We start from the raw sequence: 23199 nt of genomic DNA, 5'->3' as shown, positions 1-23199 counted from the left end.
TTCCCTGAGTGGACAGTCACAGAGAGAACTGGTCAGGAAATCGCATGTCAGCAGCCTTCGAGTTTCTATCTATCTAAGTGAATGGATGGAAAATCAGGCCCATGATTTCCCAACCAGTGCTCCCTGCTGTTCCTTGCTGAGAAATATCACCTTTTTGTAAGCCAAAGTGTAGACCCATTAAGGTGTATATTTCCTCAGACAAGATTAACTCAGCACAAACCAACTTTCACATCAAGTAGGTCCCTGATGGGCCACGCCCTGGGCTGTGATTGCATCTACATGTGTAGAGGCCAGAAGTGCACTGGGGTCCAACCTCCAGGGGAGGGGGTGATAGGAAAGAGGAGAGATATCTTTTGATCAATTGTTAATTTGATAATCGTGATACAACAGAGAATAGTATAATGCTTTGATTTTTTGCATAATTCAATGTTGAAGATTAAAATAAAATTTGTGCTGTTTCAGTACATTTGACAAGATTTTGTGGTTTTAATATGTGACCAGAAATAACTATCAAATGTCACTGTTCAAATCATAACCTATGAAAACTCCAGATGGCCTATTGAAATGATGACATCAATCTCCATTAATTTTATAGCCATGACATCCTTGGTTCAGTGTTGCTGTATATTTCTGTTCAGAGGTTTTTGTATCTGTATTTAAAGCCAATGCAATCAGTCGTAGACTTTGCCGCCCTCAACTGCCCAGTTATTACTAAGAAATGGGTTGATTCTTTCCAAATCTGCTCTTACACAGTTTTCATTGACTATTCTGTAATTCCACATTATTAACCTTGTGTTTTCATCTCTTGGCCAGGGTTCTAGTGACTTCTGTGTGTCTCCTGATGCATATGTCTCCAAAATGGCAGATGAGCATGGCCTTATTGCTAAAGGTATGGTGTTCTTGAACAGAACTTGATAAGTAAGAGGTAAATTTCTCTGAGTTTAATGTAACAGTGTAGATGTTGGGTTAATAGGTTTGCTGTTCCACCAACAATATAAACTATGTATAATTTATAGGCTTGTAGTCAATAACTTGGCTAATGGTATTGAATCTGAGGATTTTTTTTGGCATTGTGACCAGTTGATCCAGAAATAGCTATACATAATATAGTCCAGGAGCTAACTAAAGAGAAGCATCTAAATGAATGAAATTCTAGCTTTTATGCTTTGCAGATAAGTGCCTTTTTCTAAAGGTGCAATAGCCTCAAAAGTATTCCTTTAGGGTTTGCTCTAGCACGGTTTCAAACCTTTTCTGTAAGGGATATTATTACTTTAAATTTATCCAATCTTGGCTCCTGGACTGATATTTAATGTCCATTGTTTGACACTTTGTTTTGATGAATCTAAAAGAATAAAACTCCAGTCAAGTTTCTGACATCCTGGCTTATCTGTATATCGAAGATTCTGCTTGCAATTAATAGACCATTGAACTCCATTTTGAAGTTTATTTGTAAATGACAGCTTCCATCTGAATTCCGGTTATGTCTGAAATGCTTTTACTGTGTACATCTATGGTTATATAAAAAATATAATGTTGTAGTTTCCCAAAACATTTACAGGTCCAAAAAGGCCAGCAATGATGAAAATATCAGCCCTCGCAGATATGCTTCGGAGGCCAACTTGCCTATGGCCAGAACCAAATTGGAAGACTTAACCTGAGTGCCAGTGTTAGCAGCTGCTGATATTTTCTGTCAGAGATCAATGGCACCAGGCAGAATCCTCCTCTGCCCCCCACCCCAAAAGGAGGTTTGGAGACTCTGATTGCAAGAAATCAAAATTAATTCAAGATTGCCTCTGGTGTTGTTCCCATTGACAACAACCCACTAAAGTAAATGGGATTTCAAAAACTAAGTGGCTACATATTTGTTTTCCACCATCATTCTTAATTGCACACATTTTTAAAAAAAAACTTTAACTTGACCCACCCATTAAGTGTTTCTTAATTTGTTAATGATTCTAACTTCTTATTACATTGATTAAACAGTTGCTGATACAATCCAATCTGAATTACTTTAGCTTTTGATCTATGATGGATCCTAATCAGTGACTATATATTGTCAACTTGCATTTTTAATTGATTTGTTGTTATGCTTTAATCAAACATTATGATCTTCCAAAGGCAGGAGCTTCAGAGAGCTGCAGGAGTGTTCAACTAAGACATCTTTTACATATTAATAAGTTTGTTTCAATGTTAATAATCTTATTAAAAATACTCAATTGTAAAAGCAGATCTGATTAAATTTGTTTTAACCAGTGTATTGCGTGATTTTAAATATTAAGAAATTAGGTTTTTTAAAATGTCTAATTCACGAGCACAATTTTCATCTTTTTATTTCTGGGTATAAAATGTCTTCAAAGTGAAAGATGCGTTCTTTGTAAACCAGATTAAGTCTACCCTACAGTTGAAGGTGACTGCATCCTTTGTTGGAAGCTTGTATCATTAATTGCTCATATTTGAAAATAATTATGTAAATTATGTTTTTCATGGTCTGTTTTATAATCTGATGTCAGTCTGGTTTATCCTCAAAAAATTAGAATGATCCACTGTCCGTTTAATTTATTTCAGGATTAGAAATTGCTTTGCCTATATGTTAGAAATTTGATGTTGTCCAAGATTTGGGTTTTTGAAAATATTCTGGATTTTCATATATTACCTCACATACACATTCATTACTTATATTCAAACCAATTTGTACTAATGGCCCAGAATTTGCTGGGAAAATAACGGTATGTTCACAGCGCACACTGTTATCAGTGTGTAAGGAAAAAAACAGCAATTTGTGGCGAGGAAGAGATACGCTATCAGTTGTGAATCTCCACAAATTGCTGGACGATTTGCGCTGTTAGCCTCGAGAAAACGAGAGCTCACCATCAATCTCACCGTGAGTTTCAACAAATTGCTGGATTTGCGCTGTGAATGCGAATTAAACGTGTCATAGAAAGTTAGGGCTGCTATTTCATGGCATAACGATCCTGCTAATGTGGTGATTTATGGTCCTGACATGCCACCCAACCTTGGAGGCCCAGAAAGGGAACAGTTTACACTTTGGAGTCTCGGTCCTGCAGGTAGTAAATTGTTCCTAGAAGTTTTTTAAATGTTATTTATTTTTTCTTACTTTTTCATTCTCTCTTTCTCGCTCTCAATCCAATCTTTCTTTCCCTCTCTTTATTTTTCTTTCTGTATCTAATTTGACTCTAATTCCTTGTCCATCACTCACTCTGTTCCTTTCTCTAGCCTTAAATTTCACTGGTTAAGGAGCTAGACTGTTGGTCCTGTCGTTCACCAAGGACCCAGAAGCCCGTTGACCTCACACTTCCAGCAGTTTGTGGTGCAAAAATAATAGGAGCTGAAGGGTGAGGAAGAAAATACATCTCCATCGCATGCCACGAGATGTGCCGCTCCAGCAATTTCTGGGCTAATAAAATAGAACCCTGTGGCTCTTGAGGGGAATCCTTTGTTATCGAGAAATGATTGTTTCTTACCTTAACTGCTTAATTAAGTAGTAGCACTCTTAAGCATCCTACTTGCCACAACAAGAAACATAAGGTAAAGCAAATTTTTATTCAGTGCAGCTCATTTCATGTTTGAGGGTGGTGAACCTGTGGAATTCTCTACCACAGAAGGCTGTGGAGGCCAAGTCACTGAATCTATTTAAGAAGGAGCTAGATAGATTTCTAGACACAAAAGACATCAAGGGGTATGGGGAGAGCGCGGGAATATGGTATTGAGATAGAGGATCAGGCATGATCATATTGAATGGCGGAGCGGGCTCGAAGGGCCGAATGGCCTACTCCTGCTCCTATTTTCTACGTTCCTATGTTTAATGTTTGTTTTGTATGGTAAACAAATGTCAGATTTGTATAGAATTAAGAGCCGTTGGGGGTTACATTGGATAACCCCCAAAACGGGCGCTGGGATCGCAGCGCGTGATTAACCCGCGCCGGGTCGTAGCTATGCAGGCAGCACGTAACATTCATGCTGCCTGATATTTCAAATGATTGCTACGTGCAGCCAGCGCTACCTGAGCTGTTGATTGGCTGCACGCATCAGCAGGGAGCCCCGATATCTGGAGCGGCTAGCACTGCTTAAAGGCAGTCTGCACCTCCTTAAAGGGGAGGTTCACTGTGGCTCCAGGAAGTAGTGGAAGTCAATTGTGAAGTGAATCTGTGCTGCAATATATTGAAGAATGGCTGCGAGAGAGCATGTGCCAAGGTTCTCTAATGATGCACTCGAGGCCTTGGTGCAAGAGGTGGACAGAAGGAGGGGCTTCCTATATCCGCAGGGGGACAAGAGGCCCTCCAGACATATGCTCAAGAGGCAGTGGGAGGAAGTAGCGGAGGAGGTCAATGCCAGGAGCATAGTAGCAAGAACATGGATGCAGTGCAGGAAGAAGTTCAGTGATTTGACACGAGTGGTCAAGGTGAGTGAGTTCAATTGTCAAGTGGCATATCGCACCAACTGCTCATCACACTAACCTCATCCACTGCTCCACACACTACACCCCCCTCACCCACCTATCAACAAACTCTTTCAATCAGTACGCAACTCTTCTAATCAGATGCTTCATCTTGCCCTAACACATTACTGCTGTTGCAAGCCGTACACCCACAACTCAGGTCATGCACACCGGCAGCTATTTAACCGTGATAACGACATCACTCAAACATCTTGCAGGACATTTCCCTGGTGATGCATAACTAGAGGCAGCAAGTGACAGTGACTAAATGGAACACGAACCTGCTGTCCTCTCTGAGGTTGATAGTTTTCCTGCTCCCACCCCTGCCATTCTGCCAATATGCTTGCTGTTGCCTGTCAGCTAGCCAGCCCACTCCCTGTAGAGTATTGAACCTTGATTCAAGTATCTGAAACCTCCAAAAACATGTACAAATGCATCAGCAGCCAGAAGAAATAATCCAGCAACTAACCTGTAACACCTGCATGATCCCTTTTAATAACGCTGGTGGGAGGTCCTTCATACCGTTTAAGACTTGTTCAGCTGTGTGAGGTTAAGACAGCGCGTTGGCTGGAATGGGGAGTTCGAAAATAGCAGCAGTCCATTTAAATCAGGGTTGTACACTGATTCACATCATAATCTCCCTACATTACATGCTGCCGGTGGTCGTCTGGTGCGTGCGCAAACCCCTTTACCAAGATGGCGTCCTGCGCACGTCACGTCGGAAATGCGCGCACCTCAGACGCCATTTTTGGAGCTTAGATGTCTGCTCAGCGCCTACAAAACAAACCCTACACGGCCCAATTTCACCACCCATAGCTGTTTTGTACAACACTCCTTTGAGATACATTATACTCCACCTTGGTCCAGGGTATGAGATGTGAACCACAAAAGAAGAAAGCAGTTTGTGACAGAACTTCAGAATCTAGTCTTTTTTTAAATGAGTAAGTTGCTCAAAAAGAGTAATGAAGAGAAAATAGCAGTATTGCATTTTTTTTCCTTCTTCATTTGGACACTCCATTGGAGCAGGTAATTTTTGGGGTGAACTGCTAAAGGAGGGAAATAACAGCCCAGTTTTTTCCTACTTGTTGAATTATGGAAACTTTTTTTAAAAAAAAGATAAATTCTTACGTTTTAAGAATTTATCGACTTTTTTTTAAAGACGGCCGTATGCGGTGCAATCGAGACTTTATCCTTTTTAGGTTTCGTTGTCACCATCCTTTCGAACTGCTCTCATTCTTGCAGTCTTCCATGCTGCTTATTTTGTTCCCCCAAGTCGAAATCATCGTTGGGCTCTGCAGTAGTTGTAATTAGAATCCTGACCTTGTATGTCACCGGGTTGACATATTGCCAATGCTGCTACTTTCTGCAACAAGAGATTTTTCTATATTTGTTTGTTGACTGTACCCACGTTTGAGGGACCACAACTCTAACCCAAGTGAAGTAAGGTACAGGTGAAATTATGTGGATTGACTTCACTGCAAACACAACTGTAGTGAAATATAGTAGAGATAATAACTTTACGATGGGTATGGTGATAGCTTTTTGAGGTCTAAGTAAATAAATAAGTTTCAATCTCAGTGGGGATGCTTACATTTTTCTGTATATCTAACAATCTTCGATTTGTGCTGTAGATTGGATGCTTATAACTGACATTTCAAACAGTGCAGTTCTGTAAATTGTCTGATAACCTTAGTCTGGTACAGTTTCCCAGACAGCTTTGACAGCCTTTGCAATTCATCAGAAAGGGAGACCCTTAAGTAATTGGTTTGTCTGCCCTCATCATCAGCTGTGAATTGGACTGAATGCCATCTCTAGAGGGCAGTGAGGCAGAAGCTAGGAAGCAGGATTGAAACAGCACTGTTCGTTTTACCTACTGTATTATACGTGGCCAGTTTTGTTTGGACTGGGTTGGATAATTGGATTGTGGTTATTCATACAACAATCAGTTTGCTTGGTCTGGAATTTCTTTGCTTGTTTTGGGATGACACCTGAACGTAGTCAGTTCTCTTCTTCCCCACCCATACTATTAAGTCAAAAGGGTATTCATTTTCTTTACTAAAAATTCTACATTAGTACATCATGATGTTATGCACATGGTTTAATGCGATTGTACCTGTGTTAAAGGAAATCTCTTCTGAATTAATTGCCCCTGTGCGAGCCAAAAAATAGTTAGGATAGAACAAGAGTTGTTATGCTCCATAGCTGTGCATGAGGTATTTACTCCACAGTGATTAAGATTACACAAGCCATCAAAGCAGATAAGAGCATGGCTTTTTTTTAACATGAAAAACATTTCAATCATTTTAACTAATAGTTCAGAGTACTAATAGTTCAGAGTACTAATGAGATGCTAATTAGGTCTGCCTTGAGTATCAAATTCTTGACTCTGCTGTTGTGAGGGAATATTGTAGGGATAATTGCCTCCAGACTGCTGTTGCACAATACTTCATGGTCAGGTCAAAGCAGTTGTATCATTTTGATACCTTACAACCAATATAAGTGGAAGTATGTTGTTTTAACTAGTGATATTGTTATAATGTTAGATTCAGTTTACAACAAGTTAACTCCTGGGGCATAGCATTTTTTGAATTAACATTGAAGTCTGCAGACTTGCAATCAGACTGTTGCTATAGCAATTGGGAATGTTAATTAGGAAACAATGGAAATCGTTGAGTACACCCTGTAGCAGATCACACCATGGTCCTGGGTTTGTGTGGGGGTGGGGGGGCGGAATCCTGCAGGCAGACCCGCTAGCCATGAGATTGTTTGTTTATTTTCACATATTATAGTAACTTTGAGACAATGGAAAGACCCCTCGGTTAGTTAGCTAAAATGATCATGCCATTGAGAAAATAGCTTTGGCCATCAACATAGATAGTCTCCTTTGTTTTCAGTCAATGATTTTGCACACATAAGTAGGACCCAGAGAACTTTTTCTCTGAGACAAAAGCAAAATATTGCAGATGCTGGAAATCTGAAATAAAAGCAGAAAATGCTGGGAACACTCAGCAGCTCAGGCACCATCTGTGGAGAGAGAAACAGAGTTAATGTTTCAGATCGATGGCTCTTCAACAGTTCTGATGAAAGGTCATCAACCTGAAACATTAACTCTGTTTCTCTCCACAGACGCTGTCTGACCTGCTGAGTGTTTCCAGCATTTTCTGTTTTTATTTATTTGAGACACCAGACTCAGCCTATAAATGCATGGAGACTAACAGAGGAAGATGGCCAGCTAGTTTCAATCAACTATCTTGAAAGTGAGTTTTTTGCCTAGAACAGCGGCATAGTTGCATTTATGTTGCCTTCGTGGGATGTGGAGAACTGGGAAGTTAACACATTACACCATAAAAACTACATTGTATTCATGCATTTTATGTAAAATAAACCAGTTTATTTGTTCTTCATCTTGCAAGAGTGCTTTTCAGTCCACTTTCTGTAAAGATAGGAGAATGCATATGATTGCACGTGCGAAGTTACAGTGGTCATAATGACAAGGGTTCCCAGTTCTGGTTGGATGTGTTCATGGAGGTTTCATCGCATGACCTCTGCCTCCAACTGCCCCGCCCAACTCGTTCATCACGCCAATTAGAAAGCGAACAGACTCTTCATTACCCAATTAGAAGATTCTTGACTGACAGTCAAACAGCGTAATAGGATAGCGTAATAGGATGCCTAGGTCCGTCTGCTAGTGCAGTTGAACTTCAGTTAAGATCAGGTACAATGTTAAAAATGATATTATGACACTGTATCACCATGTTAAGCTGCAACACGGCAAAATATTGTTTCTGTCAAAACAATGTCAATTACTTGTTTCTTGAAAATGGTCATGTACCTCTCTTCCATACTACCTGACAACATTAAATGAGTTTCTATGAAAAACTAGCTAATGGACGGACCTGTTTTGTGCAATGATAGGAAACTCTTAAATATCTGCTCTAAGTGGGTCTGAAATGTGGTTACTAGTATGCTGCGTACATAGAGGTATTGTAAATCATTCAACACGTGAACTTTAAAAACCTGAAGCTGGTTTACATTTGGAATTTATGAAAGGATGTGATTTGTTTTAACCCATTGAGTTACCTCACTTACTGCAACATTCAGGCAGCCAATTATTTTTCACGTATCAATTAACTATTACAAGCTTATATTAGAAATATGTACCAGCCACTGGAATAGTTGCTGTAGTTCCTAAAATTGTGTACTTTTTATGTATTGTATATATTTTCTTATATAATTAAGTGATTAATATTAATTATGGACTGCCAGGGCTAGGCAGCAAACACACCAGTTGGATTTTGTTGTGTTTTCTGCCTAGCCCTAAGGCTCTATAATTAAGAATCTTTGGAAAAACTGAATGTTTAAAGTCACACCTGAGAATTATAGTGAATTGTAAAAGAGCTGCAAGTTGGGAAAATAGATGTGGGATGGTAACCTTGTTGTCCTTCAAGCACTTATTTCATATGTATCATTTAGTGTAATCTGTGTGTCTGCTCAGAGCCGAAAGCATGGCATTTAAACTGACAAAAGCCGCAATCATTACATGTCACTTTTTGTTGGTGTCGTACAGCCTATCCTCATAGAATCATAGAATCATAGAAGTTACAACATGGAAACAGGCCCTTCGGCCCAACATGTCCATGTCGCCCAGTTTATACCACTAAGCTAGTCCCAATTGCCTGCACTTGGCCCATATCCCTCGATACCCATCTTCCCCATGTAACTGTCCAAATGCTTTTTAAAAGACAAAATTGTACCCGCCTCTACTACTGCCTCTGGCAGCTCGTTCCAGACACTCACCACCCTTTGAGTGAAAAAATTGCCCCTCTGGATCCTTTTGTATCTCTCCCCTCTCACCTTAAATCCTTAAATTCTACATTTAAACCAAGAAGGGAAGTAGTGGAGAAAATATATATCTAATAAATGTTTTGTGAATGAATATTAAAACCCAAATTTATTTGGTAGAAAACCAGATATCTTTCTGATTCGACTTGAAATTGTTCAGCATTGGAACAAGGGAAAGATACCATTGCAGTGGTTACATGATAAATATTTATGCTTTAAAAGCTGCAAAATGCATTGTAAATTTGAGATTGTAAATTACATTGATTATTTTGTGAACAAATGTGCTGGAAGGGATGGTATTGATCCTTGCTTGGTGGGAGAAACTTTTTAAAACTAAATCTTCAGAGGATGTATTATATATTTATAAGGGAGAGAATCCTACGGAGTGAGATTATGCATTTTTAAAAATCTACAAATGCTGGAAATCTGAGATTTTAAAAAAAATACCAAAAATACATAGGTGTGTTGGCATCTTAAAAGAGAAAGTATAGGTTAACGTTTCAATGTAGGCCCATCATTGAGGGTCCAGAACTGTGTTGAGCAGCAAAAAAATCTCCTTTCCACATACCAAAATTCTATCGTGTATTACATTTACTGAAAAAGGTAATTTCATTGCAAGGCTAACTTCAAAATAACTCTTACATTTTATATACGTAGTTAATTTTAAGCAACAGATGGCTGGCAATGTTTCATCTCCCACTGTGGATGACATTGAAGGCATGCATGGAGGACTGGCTCTCTCTCTTTCAAATTGGCCTCCAATGAGCTTACAGCAGAGAGGAGGCATAGGATTTTCCATTTTGGGAAAAAAAAAATCTTCAACCCTACAAACCGATGGGGAGCCAGTTTCGTGTGTCATTGATGCTTATGTCATGACACAATTTTGCATCACGACACAAGCATACCGACATGCTGAACACTCTGCATTTAGGAAGCTAAAGAGGGATATTGGATCTTTGATGACATATTGGAAGACCGACACAGTTCAACTCAGTAGCCATATATCCTGTTTACTGCCATGTAAAAATCTAAGTGACTTGTCTGTTTTCACAATTTAAGACCATGTGTATACATAATATAGCATGTCTCCACCTCACCTGTCCCCATGGTGGAAACAGAATATACTATAGCAATAATCAAGTACTGAATTTTTTCAACTTATGGATAATATCTTAAAAATTCCCTTCTGTTTTATGTGGCGGTTGTAACTTTTTGTTGTTCCCTTTTAATTTCCTTAAAAAGTGATCAGTACTGCTGTTATGAATTAAGAGGTTTGATCAAATTTGCTGTTTTTCCTTTCTACTTTCCCTTCAAGGGATTACATTATTACAATAAGTTTATAACTTGAAATCATCTGCATATGTTTTTTTTCCACTTTGTTTACATCTGTTACAAGCATTTGTCAAATGACTGAAATGGTCAAAGATTGTAATTTTCCAACTTTTTTTCTCTCTTTCTGTAGAGGCTTTAAATTACTACCTGGTATGCAATATTGGATACCCGAACCCTTTTCAACAGGTGAGTCAGTGTCAGCGTGCCATGCACCACCTTGTGATTTCTTGTATTTCTGTTGGATATGCCCTTCGAAAAGAAATTTAGACATGGAATTAAATCGTTGCTTGTCTACTTGCTCCCGCTGCCCTAGTTTGTGACTGTTTACATGGTGATTCCATAAATGCAACCAGATAAATATTTAACATTGAAAATTCACATCCAAACACAGAAATGCTGCCACCGCCACAAGCTAAACCAGTTGTTGAATTTCTCAGCTATATAGCAGTCATTCAAGTAATGTTGCGTTCAGTACATACCTGCACCTAATGTAACAATGTGTTATAGTACTCTGGATAATATATTCTACCTGTGACTTTGTTTTACTTGAAAACTTGTTTCAACTAAAATTGCGAAGTCAGTAGAAAGAAAACAATGTTTTATATATGGTGATGTACAGCAGTACAAGTTACTTTGTTCAACACAGCTGCAAAATAGTTCAGATTATTTGGCAGAGGATTCTGTTGGTGACAAAGTTATTGAAATATATTTTTAAGCTTTGCTGAGCTTCCCTTTGACTTGTATTTTGCAGAGGGGATTTGTTCAAACTTATGAATATATTAACAAAGTAAAATAGTGAAATTTTAATTGTGAATTAAAATAGTAAAGAATAATTCTTAAAAGCATTTACAGTAACCTGAATAACAAACCTTTTAATGACAATTGTAGAGATTATATCCCCAATAAAACACCAAAAAGGAGCTAAGATTTAGGAAGAGTGTTGATTGTGGCTGATTACATTGACTCTAGCAGTAAGTGAACACAGATTGATTGACTGATAGACAGCCCTTAGGCTATAATATTTGGAAACTTGGAAGAAAAGCATTCTGTTAATGTAGCTGGAACATGCTATGTTTGTGGTGTGATTTTTTTTAATGTAAGGAATCTTACAACACCAGGTTATAGTCCAACAGTTTTATTTGAAAATCACAAGCTTTCAGAGATTATCTCCTTCGTCAGGTGAGTGAGTGAATGAGAGGTTCTCAAATCGCATATCTTATATTAGGCTGGGACACCATCACACCAATCAAAGGTGTCGTTGGTGTTCAGACAGGTTAGCCACGGAAAACAGTAGGTCCCAGTATACTGAATGCACAATGGGTCAAATTACACAGAGAGAGGGAGAGAGAGAGAGAGAGAATGTCCAGTTGTATTAAAAACAGATAACTTTTTTTTCCTGCTGGTGGGGTTACGTGTAGCGCGACATGAACCCAAGATCTCGGTTGAGGCCGTCCTCATGGGTGCGGAACTTGGCTATCAATTTCTGCTCGACGATTTTGCGTTGTCGTGTGTCTCGAAGACATTCTCCAAGGCGGCCTTCGAGACACACGACAACGCAAAATCGTCGAGCAGAAATTGATAGCCAAGTTCCGCACCCATGAGGACGGCCTCAACCGGGATCTTGGGTTCATGTCACGCTACACGTTACCCCACCAGCAGGAAAAAAAAGTTATCTGTTTTTAATACAACTGGACATTCTCTCTCTTTCTCTCTCTCTCCTTTTTTGCTCTCTCTTTCTCTCTCTCTTTCTTTCTCTCTCCTTTCTCTCTCTTTTTTTCTTTCTCTCTCTCTCTACCTTTCGGGTCTCTTTCTTTGTTTGTATGTCTGTCTGTCTGTCTGTCTGTCTGTCTGTCTGTCTGTCTGTCTGTCTGTGTAATTTGACCCATTGTGTATTCAGTATACTGGGACCTACTGTTTTCCGTGGCTAACCTGTCTGAACACCAACGACACTTTTGATTGGTGTGATGGTGTCCCAGCCTAATATAAGATATGCGATTTGAGACCCTCTCATTCACTCACTCACCTGACGAAGGAGATAATCTCCGAAAGCTTGTGATTTTCAAATAAAACTGTTGGACTATAACCTGGTGTTGTAAGATTCCTTACATTTGTCCACCCCAGTCCATCACCGGCATCTCCACATCATGATTTTTTTTAGGTGGAGGAAAGATTCTTAGCAAAGACCATTCTCTTGAGGGGTAGGGGAGAAGATTACTTTGGTACGCTGTGTTTAGTGAAAGTTTCTTATTGCAGTACCCAAGGACTGACTAATTCAAAGTTATTTAAGACTTGTTTTTGGTGTGTTTATTTTTTGGAGTAATTATTTTTAAATATATATCTAGATCCAGATTGCAGTGTCTCCTGGTACTCCAGTGGCAGTGATTACAGTTTGTAGAAGAAAAGTTAATTTTCTGTAATATATTTACTCAACAAGGGAGGATCTTTGATTAGAAAGAACTATGTTACAAATGTTCAGATGCTCGAACGTGTACTCACTCGAAACCATCAACTTTTGAGAAGTTGGATTTTTGGAGGTAAATTTGATTCTAATGTATCGGATAGTATTGCAGTCAAAATACTCACTACTGAACCAGTCTTGTCTGCCAGCCAGCTCATCGGCAATAGCTTCAAATAAGTTTTTAAAAAATGGCTTCAAAACTAAACATTCAGTGCAGTGATTCCTTAATTTCAAAACTGGTTAAAAAAGTAAACTTCCATATCTATCGAAGGTAGTAGTGCAGTAATAGTTGGAACAATATTAGCTGTTGTGACATCACAACAGTGATATCAATGTGTACCCACTTGTTTTGGTGAGCTTCCCCAGCACCGTAGACTGCAGCGACACTTCTGGGAAATGAGAGGAAAGCGGGAACATGGTAAAAGTAACTGCTGGACTTGAGGCCAGAAAATGAAATGGGCACATATAGAAATTATAATGAAGAAATAACTTGAAATACAGTGGGTGGGAGAAACAAAGTGAAGGAAGATAAAACATGAAATAGTAATAAGTAGAAAGAAAGGCAACAAAATAGACGGAGAACAAATAATGAAGGGAGAGGAGAAAGAGGTTAGAAATAGTTTTCCTACAGTAAATGTCATTAAAATTAGTAGCAGAGATCTGCAGTGTTTCTGTGAACAGTTACACCACTGCACCATATGCATTCCTTTAAACAAGAAGCACAGATTTTTTTTATTTGTTCATGGGATGTGGGCGTCGCTGGCGAGGCCGGCATTTATTGCCCATTCCTAATTACCCTTGAGAAGGTGGTGGTGAGCTGCCTTCTTGAACCGCTGCAGTCCGTGTGGTGAAGGTTCTCCCACAGTGCTGTTAAGAAGGGAGTTCCAGGATTTCGACCCAGCGACGATGAAGGAACGGTGATATATTTCCAAGTCGGGATGGTGTGACTTGGAGGGAAGCATGCAGATGGTGTTGTTCCCATGTGCCTGCTGCTCTTGTCCTTCTAGGTGGTAGAGGTCGCGGGTTTGGGAGGTGCTGTCGAAGAAGCCTAGGCGAGTTGCTGCAGTGCATCCTGTGGATGGTACACACTGCAGCCACTGTGCGCAGGTGGTGAAGGGAGTGAATGTTTAGGGTGGTGGATAAGGTGCCAATCAAGCAGGCTGCTTTGTCCTGGATGGTGTCGAGCTTCTTGAGTGTTGTTGGAGCTGCATTCATCCAGGCAAGTGGAGAGTATTCCATCACACTCCTGACTTGTGCCTTGTAGATGGTGGAAAGGCTTTGGGGAGTCAGGAGGTGAGTCACTCGCTGCAGAATATCTAGCCTCTGACCTGCTCTTGTAGCCACAGTATTTAGATTGTAATAACTTAACCAAATGTGTGTATGCTTGTAAAAATTCTGAACAGTGGTTTATAATTGAGAAGTGGGGATGGACGGGAGTGGTGTAAAGCCAAATATCATTGGGCAGTACAACTTGTTTTTAGCTACCAGTTCCTGTAGTCTGGGTGTCCTGCAGCCAGTGACAAAATGAATGTAAAACTTATAAGTGTTTTAGCCTGGTGCTCATGTTTTGTTTTACTGGGTCTTCATTCGAGTGAGAAACTGTTTCCACTGGAAGTAACCAGAGGATGCAGATTTAACATAATTGGCAAAAGATCCAGGGGGGAGATGAGGAGAAATTTTTTTAACGCAGCGAGTTGTTACGATCTGGAATGCACTACCTGAAAGGGTGGTGGAAGCAGATTCAATAGGAACTTTCAAAAGGGAATTGGATATATATTTGAAAAGGAAAAATTAGCAGGGCTATGAGGAAAGAGCAGGGGAGTAGGACTAATTGGATAGCTCTTTCAAAGAGCTGGCACAGACATGATGGCCTCCTTCAGTGCTGTATGATTCTATTCCTGATTGCTGCTAGTATCCTGCAGCCAGTAAAAGCATTTCTCCAACAGCAGCAGTGTATTCTAGTAATGTTATGATGACATCACACACATGCGCCACTATTCTTCCCAGTGGCGTTATGATGTCATTGTTCCACGCACGCACAATGGCCCAATTGTCACAGCCAACCTGCGGTTGCATGAAATGTCAGTGCTGCCTGTTGACAGGAAGACCAGCTGCACTTTAAGGTGAATGTGGAAGAGCAGTGTAGTTAGCTCGCTCTCCCAAGACCCAGGCTAAAATATAAAAGCAGCCTTAGTTTTAAGTTTTATTTATTGAACTGGATTGGATGTTGTTAGCTTTTGTTTTCACACTGGCACACAGCTGTGAGCTTTGGAGGAAAGCAGCTTCTAAGAGCTCCATCTAAACAGAAAAAAGGTCACTGTAAAGTTTAATAAAACCACATAAGAAATTTGGCATCTGTACTTTTGACTTAACTTCTGTGCTCAGTTCTATTTGTTGTAGTATTTTACAGGATCATCAGTTGTTTTGCTCAATAGAAATGAAACTTGTACAAAAGATGACAGTGAATCTTGTTTTGTTTTAAAACACAATTATTTTACGCAGACCTGCCCAACTGTAATTTACTTGTCTCAAATTATCAACCTTGAAGTCTTACTCCTTTTGGTATCTTACGATTGTGGACTTGATAATGTGAGTTTTGGAAGAGGAGCTGAAGGGTTGTGGAATTAGTGGCAGCAGGAGTGTATAGCTGATCATGATATTAACCTAGTCACCATTCAGGGTGATGTCATCAAAAATGTTCATCACACAGCTCCTAAGGCTGCACACATTGTGTAGTAGATAGCCTCTAATCACACATAGCACTGCCAAAGGTAAAGCTGTAGCATAAATGATTTGCTGCTTTTACCATCACAGGTAGCTGTACTGGTACCTCCAGTTGAAACTGCCAGAGTGGCAAATGAAAACCGTTAACTCTAAAACATTTGGCATCTGATCACCATTTTGGTTCAGTCAGCCTGATCCCGGCAAGAATGGCAAAGTCTCAAAAGCAAATATAGATTATTTAAGATGACGAAGGGAGGACTAGGGGCATCAGTTACAAACGCATAGAATCAGGTTAGATGCGAGGAAGTACTGTACTTCTTTTCGCAGAGAGTTGTCGGAATGGGTTGCTAGTTCATGCAGTGAGTGTGGATTTGCTGTAGGCTTTCAAAAGGCAGCTAGGCAAGTTCCTGCAAATTGAAGACATCGCAAGTTATAGAAAGTTGGCGGTTTAACAGGGACTAGCGATATCAGTCTGGAGTTTGCTTGATTGCCTTCAGAGGTCAGAGAGGAAATTCCATGAGTTTTCCTAAATTGGCTTAAGGTTTTTTCTCTTTTGCCTCTCCCAGAAGATTGCATAACTGTGTGGGGATGGGATGGGATTGATGGTGTATTGGACCATGTCAGATAGTTCAGGCTTGATGGACCGGCTGGTCTTCTCCTGTCCTTTTTTTGTATATTGTACTAATGCATATACTCAGGTGGGGAGAATGTAAATGATGCACCTTTTAATTGTTCGGTGTTTTTTTACCCTCCAGAGACTCTCTAGCAGCCATAAAGCCCTGGTGGAAATGCAGGATCATGTGTCAGAGCTTCTAAAGTCAGCTGTACGCGAGTTCCCATCCTCTCGTGTAAGTAATGGCATAAAAGGGATGGGATGCATTCTCTTCCACTCGTCGATTTTCCAGATAGTTTCCCTGGTTTGCAAAGAAGTTTGTGTCTTTAACAGCAAAGCTGTATGCAATGTAACAATTAAATAAAACTGAAATTGTAATTACCTGTGAAAACGGAGAAGTGGAGAGGGAAATACAGACCTGAAATATCCCACACTTTTGTGAATCGGTAATGATTGCGATGATTATTTCAGTGTATGTTAGCCATTTGAATAATTAATAAAAAATATTAGGTCCCTTGCTTAAAATTCTGAATGCACCTTGTACTTGATGCTGCTCTTTGAGGTACAAACCATTATGGCTGCCTTATTAGGGTATGAATGTGCCGTTGTGAAAATATTAAAATTTTATGATATATACAAAGTGAACAATATAAGAAGCAGCCACACTTTTCACTGATATATATTTATGTAGACAGCCTTGTCTATGTAGCAATGGCAATGCAAAGCCAGTCTGAAAGGCCTAGTTTCCCTGTTGTATTCCACCCAATTTTGGGTTGGTAATTGAGTGGATGTTGCCATCTCACTCTGGTGGATTGTATTCTTACAGAATATAAACTGTGAGAATAACCTTTGGTTTCTGAGATACAGTAAAACCCAGACATAAGTATGCAGACCATAATGATGGTGATGATGGGTGTGTGCAATAGGTAATTACATATTGTGTTGAGGTTTTAATGGAATGAATGTAAGGCTGAGAGTGAAGGAGAATGTCTAGGTGAAGGCTGGGTGTGAAGGAGAATGTCTAGGTGAAGGCTGAGAGTGAAGGAGAATGTCTAGGTGAAGGCTGGGTGTGAAGGAGAATGTCTAGGTGAAGGCTGGGTGTGAAGGAGAATGTCTAGGTGAAGGCTGGGTGTGAAGGAGAATGTCTAGGTGAAGGCTGGGTGTGAAGGAGAATGTCTAGGTGAAGGCTGGGTGTGAAGGAGAATGTCTAGGTGAAGGCTGGGTGTGAAAGGCACTGAATGGTTTCCTGGGCATTGATGGTAACCAATTCAAGCCCTTATTAAGTGGTTAACCTCCATAGTAACCACCCTATTGGCTGGTTATGGCCCTAGAAGGAGTGTTCATGTTGCAGACTGCTAATCTGTCTATGAATCCTTCCACTACTTCACACTATTCTCCAAGGGAAGAGTACAAAAACGACCACTTCCTTAGTACATTGCATTCTTGGACGGTGTGCTGGCTTCTTTTACCTTGCCAGAACTTTTTCTTGCACTGAGTTGCCATGTGTGCAGTGTTGCAGTTGGCACTGACAACCCTGGCCACCATCTTCCACTGCTGTCGTGCTGTGGGCCAGTGTCATTCTTTGCCAAACATGCCTCCTTTGTCTGCTGGACTTTGTGGAGAAGAACTTGCACAGCTTCCTCTGTGAACCTAGGGGCCCTGGTCCTGCTTTACTGACCTTACAGCTTTGCTTCACAGAAAATAAATTGTGGTTCTGAATCAAAAACCCTTTTTGTTTTGTTACCCTCTTAAAGCTGCTGCACACCTTTAAATCCTGCAGTAGTGCACTAGTTTCTACCTCTCAATGGCAAGCTTCTAATATATTGCCACATAATAGGCTTCAATTTTGCAAGCAAGTCTGAGATTAAAGGGTCAGTGGCAGCATGGATGTGAAATTCGCTAAGAGACAGAAAACAGAGAGCAGTGTGACCGGTTGTTTTTCAGTCTGGAGGGAAGTATACAGCGGTGTCCCCCTGGGGGTAGGTATTAGGACTTCTCTTTTTGATATGTATTAATAACCTACACTTGGGTGTGGGGGGGGGGGCACAGTTTCAAAGTTTGAAGATGACATAAAACTTGGAAATTTAGTAAACAGTGAAGAGGATAGTAGCAGATTTTGGGAGGACATAGACTGGTGAAGTGGGCAGACACATCGTAGATGAAATTTAATGCAGAGAAGTGTCAAGTGATGAATTTTGGGAGTAAGAATGAGGAGAAGCAATATAAACTAAATGGTACAATTTTAAAGGAGGTGCAGGAACAGAGAGACCTGGGGGTTCACGTACACAAATCTTTGAGGGTGACAGGGTAAGTTGATAAAGCATGAGAGATCCCTGGCTTTATAAATAGAGGCCTAGAGTACAAAAGCAATGAAGTTATGCTAAACCTTTATAAATCACTGGTTAAGCCTCAGCTGGATTATTTTGTCCAATCCTGGGAACCACACTTTAGGAAGGATGTCAAGGCCTTGGATGAGGGACTTCAGTTATTTGAGCGACTCGAGAAATTGGGATTGTTCTCTTTGGGGGAAGAGAAGGTTAAGGGGAGATTTAACAGGTGCTCAAAATTATGAGGGGTTTTGATCGAGAAAATAAGGAGAAACTGTTTCCACTGATGGGTGGGTTGGTAAACAGAGGCCACAGCTTTAAGATAATTGGCAAAAGGACCAGCGGGAAAAGAGAATTTTTTTTATGCAGCGAGTTATGATCTCCATTGCACTGTCTGAAAGGGTTGTGAAAGTATATTCAATTGTAACTTTCAAAAGGAAATTGGATAAATACTTGAAAAGCAAAAATTTGCAGGGGTATGGGGAAAAAGGTGGAGGTGTAGGACTAATTGGATAGGCCTTTCAAAGAGCAGGCACGATAGGCCGGATGACTGCCTCCTGTGCTGTAACATTCTATGAACTCATGTTAATAACACCAGGAACTCGTTGTCATTTATGATAATTTAGCCTAACCCCAGAAACTGCAGAATGTTCAGTCCACTTGTCTGGTGGGTACAAATCGTGCTCCCCTAAATTTTGATTGAAATTTTATTCTCGAACAGAAACTCTAGGCCAGAGTATCCCAGTTTATCCAAGTGAAATAGCTTCCAAACCTTGATTTTTAAAATTTATTTTGATTTTGATATTCATTGTAAACAAAATAGAAAATGGTTAGCAAGGCAAACACCAAGTGATATCTCCCTTTAGAATCCTGGATGAGATTGGGATTTTCTTATTTGATCCATCTGATTCTATTATGTGCATTGAACTAACCTCAAGTAAGTTAGAAGGAAACCAGAATGGACTAGTCATGTTGATTTTTATGCATGTATATGCACATTTATTTAGGCTATTGAAAAATTTGAAAATTACAGAAGTTAGATTTTATAGTTTGATTGCATTGAACACAGTGAAATTTGTAACTGTGACTGCATTGCAATTGGTGTTGGTCCAGTATTGAGACGTACTATTGTATTGGTATCTGTTCATTATTCACGTCGGCCTGTCATCAGTTTTAACAAGTTCCCCCTGCTCATAAACCAAAGCTCATGATTGTTGTAAATGTACTATTAATTGTGATAATTTCCTTTTGAAATGATCACTGCCTGCTTGTGTTGCTACAGGAGTATCTGGATCGGACTCAAATGGTATTGAACACAACAGAGACCACCCTGCAGCAGTTGACCGCACTGGTTGATTGTCGCAGTCTTCACATGGTGAGTGTTCGAGGTAGTGTGAAACTGAAAAGAGCAACTAAGTATTGGGTTCACAAAATATATAATTGCAGTTCATACCACTAATGAAGTGATTGGTACTTGTCACTTGAGTTTTGCACTCACAATATGTAATGTCAGTATCAACTTTTGAATTCCAAGACAGTCTTATAACAGGCTCCAAGCCCAGCTGTTCTACTTATAGCCACAGAGTCATATAAAAACTAATGAATTGCTAGCAAGCAACAAACTGGTCCAGTACAGTATAATGCTGTTGGCCTTTCTCATGCTGCCTCAACCTCAAAACATGCACACCACACAATAGTTATATTTTAATGAAACAAATAATAACTTAAATGTTATGTGAAATGCTTTTTAAAAATTTCCGTGGTAGGTTATACACGGTGATGCAGTTTTTAAGTTGTATATTTCTTGGGTTTTTGTCAACGTTACTTATTTCAGACCAATGAAAAAGAATGATACACAGATTAACAGATAACACATGGTCCATGTGACCTCTTGGACTTGTTTCGATCGCCTGAGGGGGTTGGAGAGGAATTTTCCAGAGTATTTTTCCTGTTACTGGCCTTGTGATGTTCTATTATTTTGCGTCTCCCAGGTGATTACATGGCTGCGGGTAGGTAGGGGGGGAGTGTGGGATAGGAAATATCTAGTCATGAGACTCTAGCCATCAGGATTGTGGAGCAGGCTTGATGGTCCAGCTAGTCTTTTCCTGCCCGTCATTTTCATATGTACGTACACGTGTAAAAATAACACACTCATTCCCTACTACATGCTGCAATCCACCCACTGCACCCACATACAATTATCTCACCTGGAAACTAGAAATGCCTCTTCAAACTGACACCACAAGAACAAAAGGTAGAATAGATCTAGATTATCACCATGGACACCACCATTTGTATTAGGTGCACACAAAAATGAACGTGGGAAGAAAAGTGGTCAATTTTTAAATTGGCTTGTTGCTGCCAAGTTGTGAAGAATTGTACAAAATATACAAAAAGGAAGTGTGTATAGAGAATTTTGCTAATGTAAATTATACATTTTTTAGAATAATAAGTGAAATTTCTTTTAATTCACAGAATTATATCTAAAATAAAATGAGCATCTTTCTGAAATTGCAGTTTTTGTATATTGTGGTTTTAAGAATGAATTCCAGGCTTAACTCTAATCCTATTTTTGGCTGATGTGTTTGTTATGGAAAGGGTGGAAGGAGAAAAGAACACAGCTTTTCCAACAAAAAAAATCCCATATCACTTCAAGTAACTGTTTTATAAAATAGTTTTTTTATTAGAAACCTAGCACACGAGTGAAAGATGTTGTTTTGAATCAGCAGTGTCTTTAGAATTAAGTGAAGCTGAATCTTGATAAATGCACTGCTGTTTTGTTGGATCAGCATTTCTATGTAATGAAAGTCAGTGGGGATTTTATGTTATATTTTATATTTAGTACTCTGTTCTGAAAGAACTTTTCAAAGTACTTTTCCTTTACCCAATGGAATACATTTCAAAACTTGGGGGGCTGGTGGGGGGGGGGGAAGAAGAATGACCCTTGCTTTCTAGGGCAGTGGAATCTTGCTTATATGCTACGATGAATGCACACCCCTTATCCCTCATCCTTCCCGGGTGGAGGAGCCAATGAATTTGCCAGGTAATTGAAGATTTATTCCTTTTTTGTTTTTTTCATTAATTCGCTTTGTAACACATTTACTTGTAGTTATCCCACATTATTACAGTAGTTTGTAATCAGTAATACAAGCGTTCAGATTTTCCCACACACCCTAATCACTAACAGCAACACCAACTTGCATTTATATAGTGCCTTCAACATGCTGAAATGTCCTAATGCACTTCACAGGAGCATAATCAGACAAAAATTGACAGAGCCAAGGGAAGACACTAGGACAAGTGAACAAAAGCTTGGTCAAAGAGGTGGTTTTAAGGAGTGTCTTAAAGGAGGCGAGAGAGAGGTGGAAAGGTTTAGAGGGAAATTCCAGAGCTTGGGGCCTAGACAGCTGAAGGTACAGTCGCCAATGGTAGGGCGAAGAAAATCGGGCATGCACAAGAGGCCAGAATTGGAGGAACACTGAGTTCTTGGAGGGCTATGGGGCTGGAGGAGGTTACAGATAGTGAAAATTAACAGGTTCTTTTTAGGATTTGGACATTCAACAATGAATTGTACTATTCCTTTCTAATTTTAGTTACAATACTTGAAACGCTTGCTTGATTTAAAAAAAATTGAAAGTAAGCAGAACAGTAAAAGTAACCCAGACTCTGCCACTTTGCCTACCCTACCTGGCCCAGCCCTAACCCCTGAAAATAGTTTGTGGATAACTGGGCACGCAATAATGGCTGAGTCAATAACTCGAGTCGTACTGTATGTTTTTTTTAAGAAGATGCCGTTTGTGTTTTCTCTCTAGTTTTCTTGCCACTTCTCCTGATGGTGGTGATGCATTCTTTGAGGGTGGTTCCTTGAGTGTCTACGCACTCCAGTATCTCAGACAAGTGGCTATTCATGTAGCAGCCTTGGTGGTGTCAATGGGCAATTTAATGTCTGGGGCATCACAGCTGACCTTGATGGTCATGTCCAGTCCCCTCCCAGAAAGCACATGGATACTTGACAACAGGAGGTATTAGATAAAAATCAAGAGTGGGAACTCTGGCCAATAATTTCTTCTCTATATCTCTATGTAATTTTTCTCCCTTGTTCTCAACAGGATTACGTGCAGGCTCTGACAGGACTGTGCTATGATGGCGTCGAGGGTCTAATTTATTTGGTTTTGTTCTCCTTTGTAACTGCACTGATGTTGAGTTCGATTGTCTGCAGTGTTCCTCATACCTGGAAACAGAGCAAAAGGTATGGTTTGAATTTGATAAACTACATTTTTTTCATCTCAAGCAGTGTGGATGCTGGTCCCAGATGATGAATGCCAGTCTTTTTATGCCTGTTTAGCGCAGAGTATGCAAAGAACACTGGCTGTGACATGACCTACAGGACCCAAACAAAACTCAAAGTAGAAATCTAAAATAAAACTGTTCATTACATGAATAGAAA

The 23199-nt window shown here is 39.8% G+C and overlaps 1 protein-coding gene across 2 annotated transcripts in view; it reads left to right on the top strand.

Moving 5' to 3' along the window:
* The window catches only part of LOC137340408 (protein tweety homolog 3-like), a 157555-nt gene that overhangs the window by 107627 nt on the left and 26729 nt on the right, over window positions 1-23199 (top strand). For both annotated transcript variants that reach the window (XM_068002821.1, XM_068002822.1), the window contains exons 7-11: window positions 814-889; window positions 10761-10816; window positions 16568-16660; window positions 20035-20127; window positions 22862-23001. In XM_068002821.1, the coding sequence (XP_067858922.1) occupies window positions 814-889; window positions 10761-10816; window positions 16568-16660; window positions 20035-20127; window positions 22862-23001 (458 nt within the window). The remainder of the gene's footprint in view (window positions 1-813; window positions 890-10760; window positions 10817-16567; window positions 16661-20034; window positions 20128-22861; window positions 23002-23199) is intronic.

This window comes from Heptranchias perlo, chromosome 22 (assembly GCF_035084215.1).
Source record: "Heptranchias perlo isolate sHepPer1 chromosome 22, sHepPer1.hap1, whole genome shotgun sequence".
Taxonomy (NCBI): Eukaryota; Metazoa; Chordata; class Chondrichthyes; order Hexanchiformes; family Hexanchidae; genus Heptranchias; species Heptranchias perlo.
This window is presented reverse-complemented; position numbering and strand designations above follow the sequence as displayed.